This window comes from Ammodytes marinus (genome assembly GCF_949987685.1).
Source record: "Ammodytes marinus genome assembly, chromosome: 21".
Lineage (NCBI taxonomy): Eukaryota > Metazoa > Chordata > Actinopteri > Uranoscopiformes > Ammodytidae > Ammodytes > Ammodytes marinus.
The window spans coordinates 18,217,301-18,231,651 of record NC_137225.1 but is presented as its reverse complement, the minus strand read 5'-3'; the positions used below and the strand labels follow the sequence as shown (position 1 = coordinate 18,231,651).

Sequence of the window (14,351 nt, the reverse complement as noted above, 5' to 3'; positions counted from 1 at the left end):
AGTGTTTCCTGCAGACTGTTGAGATTGCCTGCTGGTAATATGGTTTACGCTATGACGTAGCAATGTTAGCACAAAGTATGTTTTGGATGAGTTAAAAAAAACTGTTCAATGAATATTTTCAACAGTTTGTCCTGCTTTCTACTATACAGTGTGAGAGGCTCTGAAAACATGATTTAAAATTCATTTTTATTTTATGTCAAACCGTAGATCTGCTGTACAAAAACTCTGTATACATAGAATAATAACTATATGTATTATTGTCATAAAATGTTCAATGAAATGTCCTATGTTGGATGATGCTTTAATAAAAAACTATTTGAAACAATCAAAGCTTATTCTGCACATTATTGACAATTTAAGCGCCAACAAGAAAAGGGTTGAATGCATTGGAACTGGAATTCAAATGTTCACATAAACATCAGTAATTACCAGGTAGTGAAGGTAAAAGGCACTGTGTGTTTTTAAATGTTAAGGAAAAACTCAAGATTACTGTAGTGGACGACAATTAAATACTCAATTAAAATGCGTATTTGTAAGACCTAGGTCTTTAAATGACTAGTTTCCTCTTTTGGTCGCTTTCTTCGATAAATAATCTTTCCCTTCTCTGACATGGCAAACTATCACCTTCATCTATCTATATCGTATCCTTGGCAATGTTCACCACACTCCAGTCATGGCTTTGCAAAGGGCAGGGCTACCGTTTAGCTGGGCTTGGGTAAAGAAGCACAGCGCTGAATGATGACAGGATCTCGGCGGAGGAGGAGACTGCCAGCTTCCCTGCGGTCATGACTAAACCTGCTTGGTCTCCTGTCCTCAGAGTCAGCACCAGGCTCAGAGAGGTGGAGCCGCTGCAGTGACATGGGTCTTGTGGTAGTGATGCTCCTGACAGGAAGCCCGTAGAGTCCAGCCTCTGGATGCTGCGGTTTGACACGGAGAGGACGGCCTCCACCCTCTCACCTCGCTGGGCTGTGAGCACCGCCGTCACCAGGTAACGTCCGTCTGTGGGAGCAGTGAAGATACCTGGGAACAAAGGATGACACTGTTAATAAACTGATTCTCACCAAGGGAAGTAAATGTCAACCACTTTGATCAAGACATAAATATCTTAACTATCTTGACTTTTCCTCTAGCAACAACACAAGGTTGTTTTTTTAGTAAAATGTCATGCTCACAAAGGCCATATTTATAATAGACATTGGTTGGGTATAACCAGAAGATTTTGAGCTCTGCAACAATAGTTGATTAAACAGTTATTGAATCAAACAATTAATGGACACAATTTTTATAATCTATTAATTCATTAGCTTCTTGGATGTGAAGATTTGGAAAACTTGTGGTTTTGGAAAACAAACGTCAAATTTGGCTCTGGTTAAATGTCATTTGCATTACATCTTATAGTGTAAGCAATTCATTTATTGAGCAAAGAATCAACATATTTATTGATTTAATTGAATTTGCAACCGTGCCAACAAAAACCATTCAAATACAAACTGTGGAGTAAAATGTAGATGTATGGGCCACTGAGACTGTAGTGGCATTTACCTGTATGAGCGTCATAGTGTCCTCCATCGTTTACCAGCACCTTGTCGAATCGAATGATCCCGATCTCTCCCTGGAATGGCGAGAGAGTCAGACCGGCAGAGAACGACACTGAATCACCTGAACACAAAGAAGGAAAAGTCACACACTAATAACAGACGTTAGAGCAGGAGCAGCAGGGACATGTAGCCTGTAATGACTCAGCTCTGACCTGAAGCCGAGGCAGGTTTGTGCGGTAGTGGTCTGTGGGGCATGTTCACATCTGGGGATTAAAAATAATTTTTTTTGTCTGATCTCAAAAGGCTCAGTCCTGATACAGCACAAAAATAGTTTAAGGAGTAGTCTGAGATTCTCGTGAACGCTTGTTGTCAAAATAACATTTAGACAAAATCAGTCTCCTCACGATCCGCTACCTGTCTGTACTGTCTGTGCACTGAAGAAAATCTGCGTTAACGCAGTGTATAACCAATGGGTATTTTTTCAGCTCACACAGTACGGACAGGTAGAGGATCGTGAGGAGATATTCACTGATTTTTCCAACAATCATTGATTCCACCTTTAAAGCGATTCAATATACCTGTGAGGAGTGGTGTACTGGGCGGCAGTGGTTCGGTGGATTTGACTGGAGTCGCTGTGTGATAAACATGACCAAAGATGAGACACTTGAAACAGTGTTGGTAAGCATGCAGAGCAGCGTGCATGTACATGTGGGCGAGTCTCACCTGGGGCTCCAGCAAAACCCTGCACGGGCATCATCTGGCCGTCCGTCCCCTTGGGCAACTTGGATGAGGTCATCTTTCCTGGAGGTCCCGCCTCTCCGGTCTCCATTACAGGTGGGGTGTCTATGGGGCCGAGCGGCATCCCAAGACCCTCGGTCGACCCCTGGACCAGACCTGCATCGTGAACTGCACCCGGAACACCTGCATGAAGACAAGATAAGGCTGTGAGCGATGGTGCTGAGGCTGGAGGTCAGAGGGAAACAGACGCAGGGCCAGATGTTTGGAGGTCAGGTCTGTTTATGAGCCAGCTGGTTACATTGCAACATTTAAACCTGCCTCCTGAAAATCTGTGAAACATAAACTAAGTGAAAACCCCTTTGAAATACAAGCAGAAAAGGCAAATTGCTGCTGAATGGGATAAAAAGGCATAAACCATACAATGTATGGTATCAAATCATGAAGAGAATAAACACTCCAAATAATGGTGGGAAATCTTTTGTCACGGTGTATGTATGGAATGACATGCAAAAAGTTGCACTCCCACTTTTTCACTTTCACAAGAAAACATGCGATAGTGTTTCTGTTTACGGTAGCACTGCTGCTGACTGTCATTAAGCCACACAGGGAATGATTATCCAAGCCTGTTATTATGGTCTTAAAGGGAGAAAATGACCACCCATCATATGGTGATCATCTTTGGACTATGTATACCTAGCATTCCTGAGGACCACAGTTGAGACCAACCCTGGAGAATATCAACAAATCAAGCGTCCTGGCTGGGGGCACAATGCTGCTGCTGCTCCAAAAGGGAGAACCAGCACATAAAAGGCATACCAAGGCATAGCCACATGTTCAATCACCAGACAGCGTGTCCCCTCACCCCCGGGGAAAAAGGCTAAATTGTTATAGAGGCCTGAGAAGCCTGCCTGTTAAACACAACATGTGGGGAGGAACCGGGGTGTGGGACCATAAAACTGCACAGGGGGTATTAAAATGCAGCGTATATGCACATGTGCACGAGTTTCACTAGTTTGCTTTTGTTGGTCATGTCGCTCCTCATATAAAGGGAGGTATGTGAACCAGTCGTATTTGATGGAAGGGATTCAAAACTGATTTCAGACCTGCTGCTACAAGGATCAAAGAGACTTGGTCATGATGAAAGAGGTGAGTCGTAAACAAATGCAGCTGGATCTGTGGTCCACACAAATTTGCTTCCCTCCACCATATAAAGCATTTTCTTCAGTAATTTACCCCCACCGCCACCATCAATTACAGTACAGAACAGCCCTTTGTGTCACAAGAGTGGCCACTTTCCACATTACACACCACATAATAATGACTGCAAAGCAATTTGGTGCGCGTTGACTTTATGAGTCACCATCAGCCAAAACACATTGGGCTTTCGGGAGTTTGATTTAGGAATCAATAAATCCACCCTCATAATTTAGAGCTGAGAAATAAGAGAGAATTTCTTACATCAGAAAATGTAACACCTACTCTGTCAGGATAACAGGGAATACAATAAGCAGCCAACACACACTACTATCATTCTCGAGGGCTTTTAAGTCAGGTCCCATCTTGTTTTGGGTTCATGGGGTTATCACGTTTGACTGCTGAGTGTGTCAAGCAGCTTTCTTATCTGGGATCGCCCCCGTAATAGAGATCCTTGAAGTGACTTGAGGCCACCATGTCAAACAAAAAGAAAAGGGATGTGCTTTGATCCCAAGTAAAGGGAATTCGGAAACGCATACATTCAACATTGGTACACAAACAAAACGGAGGAAGTGGCACTTTGTAGTGTATGACTCTGTGAACATATACGCATGGGACAGTATACAGAGTGGGCACATGACAAACAGGCACATGCAGACTTGGATGTAAAGACATAATCCCCTCTACTCTGACACAAACAGCAGCTCATAATTTAAAAGTTAAAAGGTTCCCAGTGGAGTTTTCCTGTAAACAAACAAAGTTCATATTTACATTCGGAGCAAAGCAGATGTTCTAATCTAAATCACTTCAGTCAGGCAGTGTTTACGTCCATGATTGCTAGCTTATAGTCTACTTCTTCTTCACTGCCTTTGTATGCACGCTGCTACGTTTGCTAATGTCAATCAATCGAATATCATAAAACCACTATCATTGTGTCGTCTTTTTCAATCACTATATAAAGAAAATGGTGAACCACTGGTAAAACCTTTCTACATAGCGCCACTAATGGTCAAAAACCCAAGAAGACGCCTTTAATTTTCCAGGTTGTGAAAATTCCTTTGGCATTTATCTTCCTTCAATATATGATAAACATTAACATCGATAAATGCTTTTGTTTTTTAACCAAACAGGAGGATAAACACTATAGCTTGAAAAAAATGTCATAGCCGGGAAACTTATAACTGATCTATAAAACATATTTAATGGTTGATTTACCATTAATAAAGCTGTGAGCAACACCTTTAAACCTTAAATAAGTGAATTCCTGTTTTGTTTTAAAAATGCTATTTAAAAGTTCAATAGTTGACTCCTATGCTCCGTTTTTTTTTAACTTAGAGCAGCTGTAGCTGTAATGCATGTCATGAGAAATACTTTGCCCGCTATTGAATGAGGACATTGGTTTATTTTAAGCCAAACCTCAGTGCCTTATGCTTTTCTGTAACATTTTATCAAGTCATGATACATTAAAATGACAAGGCCTTGATTAGTTTGCACTGAAAGCAACGCCATCATTTCAAGAATGACGTATTACAGCTTTCTTTTTCCCAGTGCTGACCCCCTCATTTAAGGTTAACAACATGTATGACATCATGATAAACACAGTGACAAACGACCCCTGGGAATTCTCGTGCAGCTTTGAGTGTTGGCACCGTTTACTTTTAACAGAAATGGGCCCCAGCCTTGAAAGTTAAATGTGGGAAAAAAACGGGGATGGAATTGGAGAAGAACTGAAGAGTTTGTGGGGAAAAGGAGTGATATATCCGTCCAGTGGCAGCTAATCTAAACACAGTGAAGCTCTTGACATACATGAGTGGATTGTTGATAAACTGCAAGGAGATTTCTCTGTAATGGGACCCCCCCCCAGGCAGCATTTCTCAGCCTCTTCAGATTAGCAGAGAGGGAGACAATAGGATGAGGCGGCTGACAGAGCCATCACAAACAAAGAGCAGAGAAGTTTTTACAGGGCGAGTCGTCAAAATGGGCCCTCTAACGTTGCTTGGGCATGAGTGGAAATATTGAATAGTTGTGCTCCCACTTGCGAAACCTCACCATGACACTGATGGATTAAATGCCATGGTATGACAAAAAAAAACTAATGGGTGGAGTGGTAACATGTCCCAGCTGTGACAGATTTAGTCCTGGGCAAATATGACAAAATTGGCATCTCAGAGCTACAAAGATGATTCAGAACCTAAAAACTGAAACATTGATCTGTAGCCTCTGGTCTGACGTGGACTGGAACCAGAGCAAGAAGCAGGACTATTTTATTCCAGCTCACCTCCCATGAGATTCTGGTCTGGATCATATGCTGCATCACCTGCCCAATAAACCAGCGACTGAAAACAAGCTGATCCCACAGGAAGAGACTCTGCTCGTAAACATCATGGGCGTGTTTCTAGTTCACATTTACTACTGTTGGAGTCGGAGGAGTCCAGCTCGGTCTCATAGGCACCATTAGTGTATTTGACTCACACGAGTTATGCAACATATGCACTGATATGAAACTCTGTTTTCTAAAATATGCTTCCAGCAACAGAGCTACATCACACAATAGCATCTGACATTAATGATAAATGAACAACTTAAGATCCACGGGTTAGTAGGTGAATGAAATCCAACTGATGTTTCTCACATTAAACATTCCAAAAACTGTACATACATGTGAACAGTGTATGGACAAACACACATAAATGCACACTTGGATGCAGCAGAAAGCCAAATGAGCAATATGTCTTAATGCCAAAGCATTGCTCAACCCAAGCAGGGTCTATTATACAAGGCATGTGTCTTCAATCAACCCTGCCTCCTGTAACTGAAAGTCCAACTTCCCTTCACTCAAGACACTAAAACACACTAAGAGATATTACAAATTCTCCAATAACACGGCCAACATGACATGCAGAAAATGGACTCAAGTCCAAGCAAAGATCTAATAGTTTGGAAATACTACAGCTATTTGATTGATCTTGTTTCCACCAGTTACATTTTTTTTAGATATAAATACAATTTAAACCTGATACAAACATGGACATAAGTGGTTTAATCTCCCTTGTTACTGAATAGACACAGAATGACAGAAACAGGATAGTCAGCGACTCACTAAACTGAGTCAGTATTGTCCACTTGTACAGTAGTAACATTAGCTACTGTTATCATAAGTTACGGTTCATACCAGACCAGAGTATTAGCTGAACCCTTGAGTATATGGATTTCAGCAAAGGCCTTTGTCTATTGCTGAGGGATTAAACTTTCGATTTATAAGAAGAACAAGACATACTCTACATCACTTGGCTCACTCGACAAGTAAAGTCATTGAAAGGGTCAGTTTATGTTTGATACTATTTCTTACCTTTCATTACAGGATTGCTATTCGTTAGCACCTGCAGGTCTCCAGCTACATTAGAGATGTGGTTCTGGAGGGTCTGACATGTTCCCCTCAGTCCGCCAATATCTCGGGAATGAGCTTTAACTGTAGCATTTAGATGGTTGACACAAGTCCACAGCCCAGTGACATGTTTATTCAGCCCGTCTTTGATCCTCTGGAGGCTACCGGAGATGGGGTCCAGTTTGCCACATAGACCCTCCACACTAACAATGCGGCTGTCAATGTGGGCGATCTCCTTCCCGACGTCCTCCGTTTGTTCCCTGCAGTTGTCGGCCTCTGCTTTCACCTCCCTGCCCAACTCGTCCAAACGGTTTCTCAGCTCTTGATGCTGAGTCCTGTGGAACTCCAAGAGGTCCTTGGCCTCTTGCTCGGTCCCCGTTTTAACTTGATCCCATGTGGAGTTGAGATACTGCAGGGTCTGAGACTGCTGGTGGACTACATCTGACAGCGAGTCCTCGAACATGCCCACACGTCCTTTCAGATGGCTCAACTCACCGTGTATGTCCTCAATGCTAGTGCTGTAGTTGAGGAGTTGCCTCTCCATTTCTCCAAGGCCATTCATCTGCGCTTTCAGACTAGTTTCCATAGCATCGACAGATGTTCGACAGCTCTGGAAGTCTTGCTGAATGTTTTTTACAACTGTCAAATTAGCCTTGCAGTCCTTTGAGCACAACTGATTCAAGACATCGAATCGATCCTCCAGAGTTTGAACAGAGCCCTTTAGAGAGTTAATGTCCCTATGCAGATCATCTTGAATGTCTGGCTGAGCACCAGATGGAGAGTCGGTGGCTGTATCTACCAACAGGGTGGTGATTCTGTCTTCCATGGAGGCCAGCTTGTCCTCCAGAGTCTCCCTCATGTCTTTGATGGCCTCTGACCGTTGTTTCTTCAGCCTCTCCTCCACAGAGAGGCACTGCTCTGCTGCAGTCTCCTCAGTTGAGTTCAGACGGACCTCAAGGTTCTCCACTCGAGACAGAACTGAATCAGATACACGTGAGTCTTCCTTTCCAGGATCGACCAGCTTGGTCTTAAGTTCCTGGATCTCGTTGCGGAGGTCAGTTTCCTTGGAATCCATGAGCTCGGCCAGGCTGAGGTAGTTGGCCTCTTGTCCTTCACACTGCTCCCGAACAGAGAGGATCTTATAATCACAAGAGTGCTTCATGTCAGCCAGTTTGATATCAATGCCTTCCATTAATTCTTCTCTCACGACCCGGATCTTTTCGTCAACGTAGGCTCTCAGGTTTGCATTGCTGCCTGAGGATGCGGTGGGAGGCGGTGTGGACAGCTGGTTGTGGGCAGCCTCCATTAACAGATTAATTTGTCCGTCGTGGCGGTTGACACGGCCCAGCAGGTCATCCAGGGTGTTGCTCTTGGTCTCCAGGTCGTCTGAGACCTGGCTGATCTTGTTCATGACCTCGTCTAGCTGAACTGACTCACTATCAAAAGGGAAGCCGACCTGAAGGGCCTCTGCGCCCCTCGCACTGACAGGCTGTTTGACATTATTCAGCAGTGTAAGCAGCATTTTACTGGTGTCTTCTTGGAAATCCAGTCTCAGATTGGAGGACATGTCTGTCATTCTGGCCTGCATGTCAAGGACCATCTGGGAAAGTCGCTGCACCTCCTTCTCCAGGTGTTGCACACTTTGAGATCCTCCATGACTCCCAGTTGGCCTTTGACCCATCTGACCTTGGAACTGCCCTGCCCCTCCCCATGGATGGTTCCTATGAATCTCTGTCCGCTGGTCTGGAGCTTGAGCAAGAAATAGCAAAGAAAGTGTTAGGCAACATTTTTCAGTTCTTTGATTAGATTTCAAATGTGTTGATGGTAGATTTTCTATTAATACAATTGTCTTTCACCTTGTTGGACTGGATTATATCCAGAAGGAGAAGGGACATGGGGCAAACGCTCTACTTGGAGTAGCCTCATATCTTTCACCTCCATGCAGTCCCGGCCCTGATAACCCGGGCAGCACCTCCACTCCAGCTCTGTTACAGTCTTGTATCCAATCTTATACATGGGCCTAAAATGTGTCCGATATCTGGAAAAACCACAACAACAATGCTGTACCATGGCAAAGTTTATAGTGTGACAGTATTTTACAAATAATACTTCTGCTCACTACATGATCAATATAATTCTCGGGAATACAATTTAAAATTGAATTACACAGTAATAAAATCTGTTTGTTGACGACTGACAACAATTGAAACTAAAGAATAACACTAGTAACATTTGCAGTTAATTTAGCATGGCAGGAGAGCAGATCAAGACTTTCCACAACTTATCTCATGAGGACATTATTGGGCAACATGGCTCTGCCACCCTGGTGATTAACTACATGTCTCATGTGTGTTTGTTGCTCAATGAACACTAAATAGAGACAAAGGCGGAGTAGCCTGTCAGTCCATGTTTGCCATTCATGAAGATTTAACACAGATGCCCAAATAATCATCCTTCAGAAGTCACATTTTTAAGATTCTATAAGAATAAATCAATGTTAGTTTAGTCCCCTCGAGAGCCATTAGGGTTAGGCTTTCACAAAAAGTAACACAACACATATTTGAGCATAGTAATAATAAAATAATTATGCATTTTCAATATTAAATACCGTTACAACATTGTGTTAGTTAATATTAGAGAGCTTTCAGTATTTGCCTCAAATGTAAAAATCTATACAACCATAAACATTAAAAGTATCAATACAATTGTTGAAAACATAGGCCTATACTCCTACCCCGGGGCATTTTAAAGAAATGTGATTCCTAATGGAACTTTAAACATGCTTATTAATACAATATTTGTTATTATACGTGCCTCAATCCACTGTACCACACAAGCAACATAATTGCCTCACATTGTGAACAAATACTGACTTAAGAAAATAATATCCCCACTTCATCCATGGTCCACTGCTTCTGGGAACTTACATCGACTGTTGCGCACAGTTTGGCAGCTCCTGTGGACACGGTAGAACCTCCGGCTGCACGGAACTCTCCGCGCCTCCCACGACGGCACTGCTCACGTTTTTGTGCACTACGTAGGCGCACCAGTTTCTACAGAAAATACCCGGTTAATCACTCAACGCGGTGCATGGAATAGCTTTCTTTTTCCACAACTGACATAATGCTTAAATTTACGCACAGAGGAGGCAACGTTTACATATCCAATAAATGAGTAGTTCAGTGATATGTGAATATGATTATCAACTATACATCATTTACTCACTTATTTCTATGACGTGTGTCGGTGCCAGAATATGCGTTACCATGAGACACGCTATATTGGAAAGGTATTCCACCGATGAGAGGAAAGGTTATTAACAAATGGACAAGTTGCAGTCCGCAGAGTCCGCGCTTCATGGTTAAAAAATGCTTGCAGAATCCCGAAGTCTTCTCGCGTATGTTAGGCTACTCAGTAGTGAAAGCTTGTGGTCCAGTGATCAGTGAAGGCACCGCTGGTTGTTCCCCCTCTGTGGTGCACCACACAGTTGAGCTCTACAAACTCCTTCCAGCGTCCTTGGATGTGACGTTTTGGGACCCCCTCCAATACTGACAGATGCCTTTTTCCGTTTCTCAGATCACACACGCACACGAGCTCGCGCGCAAAATCACATAACCAACACCCTTTCAGCATCTAAAATCACAATGGCATAGGCCTAGGCCTACATATTTTCGGATGATTGTCTTTATTTCCAAATGGCACCATACTACTCCCGTGCGTAAAATGTGCGCTCATGACAGTGTCTGTCTACACAGAATATTTGATTGTTTTGAAATGATTAAACAGAAATAAGACACGTGAACAGAGATCTTAGTAAATGTGTATTTTCTTGTAGAAATAATAGACATTCCCTGAAATATGCACTGCCATGTACATAGTTTGTCATAAGCACTTCACATTTTTTTAGTGTTAAAACATATAAGAAAACACATCTGTACAAATACAAATTAATAAAAAAAAATATACTCAATTTAAAAATAAAAAAGTACAAAAGAGGCTTGTGCTTATATTATTCACTTAGTAGGATCTCTGCTTTTGTCTTTTTGTAACCATGTCGGAGGGTTGACCATCGCCCTCAGCACCCCGTTTCCCCGGTCTGGCTGTGGTTGACACTACAAGAGGATTAAAGAACAATTAGAAATCAATGCTTAAAATAATAAACAGCCAAACTGTATTCATTTAGTATCTGCCCTTTCTCCCAGATAAACAATCATACCAAGTTGTCTCTGAATCTCCTCCAGCTGTTTCTTCTTCTCCTCCATTTCATCACGCTGTTGCTGCATTTCAGGAGAGTGCATTGTTTTTAGGTGTTCCTCGCGATCCTTTTTTGCTTTATCGCTCTTCACCAGAGCTAAATGGTACTGTCTGAGCAGGTCTGTCACGCAAAATAAGTTAGAAAATTAAATCACAATCTGACTAGACAGGACCACAAAAATTAACTTTAAAATATGAAGATGAGAGATGTCACCTATTCGCTCCTGAACAGTGTAGTACTGCGGTGGACGGGGGGCGCCAAAAACTTTTAATGAGTTAATTGGTGGTGCTCTGTTCTGGGCGCCTCCGAACTTCCCCTTGCCACTGACCTTGTCTCCCTGCCTCGTCAGGATGGTGGGACACGGTGTCCTGTTCTGCACCACCTGTAAGCAACCGCACATTTAGTAAAAATAGTCACCAGACAGTTAGTTTTAAAGCGTGCAGCTCAAGCAGCAAGTAAGCATCACCTACCGACTTTCTGTAGTTGGTTGCGGAGTTCAGGTCATCCATAAGAATTGTATTTGCGAGGAGGTTTTTAAACACTGCGAAGGAAGCATAAGCAGGAAACCTTCAGATCTACCTTAAAAAATCTAAAACATTCAGAACTTTTTACTGCCTATATCACTTTAAAACTTCACAAATCACAGATCAGGGAATAAAAGGAATATAAGGAAATTATTTAAACTGGCCATAACTTTTATTTAGATTTTTTTAAACTGCAGAAACTCCCCCAAGTTTCTGCTCCCGCTGAGGAACCCCTCCACCCGTGACGTTGGATCCCAGGTGGAACCATTTACCCAGAAATCAACAGGAGTGGTGGGGGCCTGAAGGAAATAACCCAACAACAGCAAACACAAAGAGACCTGGGAAGCCTCTAAATAACAAAAGAAACCCTGGACTCACACAATCCGCAAAGAAAAAAATCACAACCAGGCAATATTACACTGATCAGGAGAAATCCAGCTAAGACAGCTCACCAATCTCACAGTTCTCCGGGTCTTGGGGGTAAATCAGGAGCTCTCTGGCGTAGACCGGGTTCCCAGGGGGATCAAAGAGCATGCGGCCATTTCTCACGTGTGGCAGTGGTCTGTAAGCAATTCAAATCTTAGCAAAGAGACTGCAGAGAGAAACGTTGCTCCAAAAGTAGCAGAAACAGGACCAAAATGATCATGTACATTATATTTACATTACTGCAAACCATTTTTGTAAAAGATTGATGCCAGTAGATTTTTTTATTCCAGAAAGCCATGGACAACCATTAAATATTTTTCTTCATTTCATTTATGTCAAACCTACATCAGGACAGCAACACACTATTAGTTTTATTATTGAATTGATCAGAAAATGACAAAAAAAATGCTCAAAGCAATTTCCCAGAGCCCAATCTGACGTCTTCAAATGCTGTGTTTTATCGGACAATAAGCCAGAACTCAAAGATATTATCTTGCGTGATAAAAGCCTCACACTGAAGGAGCAAGAACAATCACATGATAAATTCCATTGAATTTTTATTTGAATCTAGTTTGATGAATGAATGAAAGCAGGAATTCACTGTAGGTGTCCTTGTTGATAAGTAGGTAAACATCCTGTGCAAAAAGGAGGGGGCATGAGATCTCTAAATTATAGTTATGGAAAGACTTTGGCTCGGGAAGGTTTATAAATTAAGGACTATAATCAAAGACAGACATGAATCCTATCAGGAAAGCCTCTCAGCATCAACAGCACTGCTGAAATAATTGGTGGTGTATGAAGGTAAAGTATGAACAAGTTACTACACTCGATGAATGCACAGCTTTAAACTTAAGGAACACAACGTCAAACTGACAAACTTTTCAGTCACAAAATACTTAGTGGTGATTCTTTCAAAATCCAGCTCTGACACAGAAAGTGTACCTGTTGTCCGATGACACAAACACACTGTCGAGTGCCATGACCTGCTGCTGGCCTCCGGTCTCAGAGACGATCTTTTGTGCTGCTGCTGTTGTTTTGGTGATGACGCAATCCATGTCACCCTGAAGAAACCAGGAGATGACCCTCGCAGCAGCTTCGTCCTGCACTAAGGCCAGGTGTCCAACCTGCATTCAAAAAAGTAAACACTAAGAAACACACACAGCTCTGGGAAATAAACTGTGACCGTTTCACAGCGCAATCTGTGGCGAAACTACTTTAAAATCCCAAACATTGATTTAACACATCTGCATTGAGGTCACTGTTTGCCGAATTGGCACACTGGGTTTTTAAGGTGCTACCGTGACATTAGATTACCATTCCCAAAACATCCGTCTGTCCCCTAAAGTGATCACGGACGGAGCAGTGTCTTGTGGGTGCTTTGAGGATCTTGTTGGCTTCATCAGTCTTCTCTTTTATAAGTCTGTCAATCTCTGGGATCTACACAGAAGAACATATATTCAAATGTCATCTGAAGATAAATACACACATGTACTGTAAATATATAGATGAGGCCATTGTTGGTGCAGATAGAGTTGAAATCTTACAGACACATTTCGTCCTATTGGCACATTATTCATGATCAGCCTGTTTTTCTGTTCAGCCTCTTTTGTACCTGCAGTCAGGTGTTGACCTGGTAAGAAAGAAACATTTGCATTAATGTCAGACAATTTCAAACACATTGGCAGACATAAAAATACAGCACCGACACAAGCAGAGTCTTTGTTAGACAAAAATATTGCTGTCACTTGCGTTTAAACAGCATTTATGATTTACAGTCATATGAAAAAGTTTGGGAACCCCTCTCAGCCGGCATTATAATTGACTCTGCTTTCACAAAAAAAAAGATAAAAGTGGTTTGTCTTTAATTTACCAGGAACAGCTAAGTACTGGGATGTTTTCCAAACAAAGATTTTTTGAAAAGCAGTATTTGGTTGTATGAAATAAAATAAAATGTGAAAAACTGGCTGTGCAAAAATATGGGTACCCTTGTGGTTTTGTTGATTTTAATGCCTGTAACAGCATGTAAAACTGATGACTTTAAACGCAAAGTTGGTTGGATTATGTTGTTAAGCCTTGAACCTCATAGAATTGTCTGTTTAATCATGAGAAAATGTATTTTAGGTGCCTAAATGCAAGTTGCACTTCTCTTTGACTCTCTGCTGAAGTGAAACAGAATGGGATCATCAAAACAGCTCCCAAAAGATCTGAAAAACAAAGATTGTTCATTGTCATGGTTTAGGGGAAGGCTACAAGAAGCTTTCCCAAAGGTTTCAATTGTCAATTTCGACTGT

At 42.1% G+C, this 14,351-nt stretch overlaps 2 protein-coding genes across 3 annotated transcripts in view; both read right to left on the bottom strand.

Moving 5' to 3' along the window:
* Positions 1 to 160: 160 nt before the first annotated feature.
* emilin2b (elastin microfibril interfacer 2b) lies at positions 161 to 10,322 on the bottom strand. 2 transcript variants are annotated; one of them, XM_080050257.1, is made up of 9 exons: positions 10,081 to 10,322; positions 9,783 to 9,908; positions 8,712 to 8,893; positions 6,820 to 8,604; positions 2,262 to 2,459; positions 2,117 to 2,170; positions 1,751 to 1,801; positions 1,543 to 1,659; positions 161 to 1,020 (listed from the first exon to the last, which is right to left on the bottom strand). In XM_080050257.1, exons 1-9 carry the CDS (start codon positions 10,212 to 10,214, stop codon positions 695 to 697), a joined length of 2,973 nt encoding a protein of 990 aa, XP_079906383.1. In that variant the 5' UTR covers positions 10,215 to 10,322; the 3' UTR covers positions 161 to 694. The 2 variants fall into 2 exon arrangements, with proteins under 2 accessions (XP_079906383.1, XP_079906384.1); XM_080050258.1 differs by lacking the exon at positions 1,751 to 1,801 and having other exon boundaries at positions 163 to 1,020.
* Positions 10,323 to 10,663: 341 nt separating this feature from the next.
* smchd1 (structural maintenance of chromosomes flexible hinge domain containing 1) overlaps positions 10,664 to 14,351 on the bottom strand; it is a 33,904-nt gene continuing 30,216 nt past the window's right edge. The window contains exons 40-47 of the mRNA XM_080050294.1: positions 13,605 to 13,690; positions 13,375 to 13,497; positions 13,003 to 13,184; positions 12,087 to 12,196; positions 11,581 to 11,651; positions 11,324 to 11,492; positions 11,072 to 11,230; positions 10,664 to 10,967 (exon numbers count right to left, since the gene is read on the bottom strand). Of these exons, the coding sequence (XP_079906420.1) occupies positions 10,873 to 10,967; positions 11,072 to 11,230; positions 11,324 to 11,492; positions 11,581 to 11,651; positions 12,087 to 12,196; positions 13,003 to 13,184; positions 13,375 to 13,497; positions 13,605 to 13,690 (995 nt within the window). The 3' untranslated portion in view covers positions 10,664 to 10,872. The remainder of the gene's footprint in view (positions 10,968 to 11,071; positions 11,231 to 11,323; positions 11,493 to 11,580; positions 11,652 to 12,086; positions 12,197 to 13,002; positions 13,185 to 13,374; positions 13,498 to 13,604; positions 13,691 to 14,351) is intronic.

What these genes read in the sequence shown, in the direction of transcription:
- emilin2b (XM_080050257.1), bottom strand. Translation starts at nt 10,214, where the DNA reads ATGAAGCGCGGACTCTGCGGACTGCAACTTGTCCATTTGTTAATAACC. An exon ending in GACACACGTCATAGAAATAA is followed by an intron (nt 9,909 to 10,080) that starts GTGAGTAAATGA and finishes TATTTTCTGTAG; the next exon opens with AAACTGGTGCGCCTACGTAG. An exon ending in GGGTTTTGCTGGAGCCCCAG is followed by an intron (nt 2,171 to 2,261) that starts GTGAGACTCGCC and finishes TTTATCACACAG; the next exon opens with CGACTCCAGTCAAATCCACC.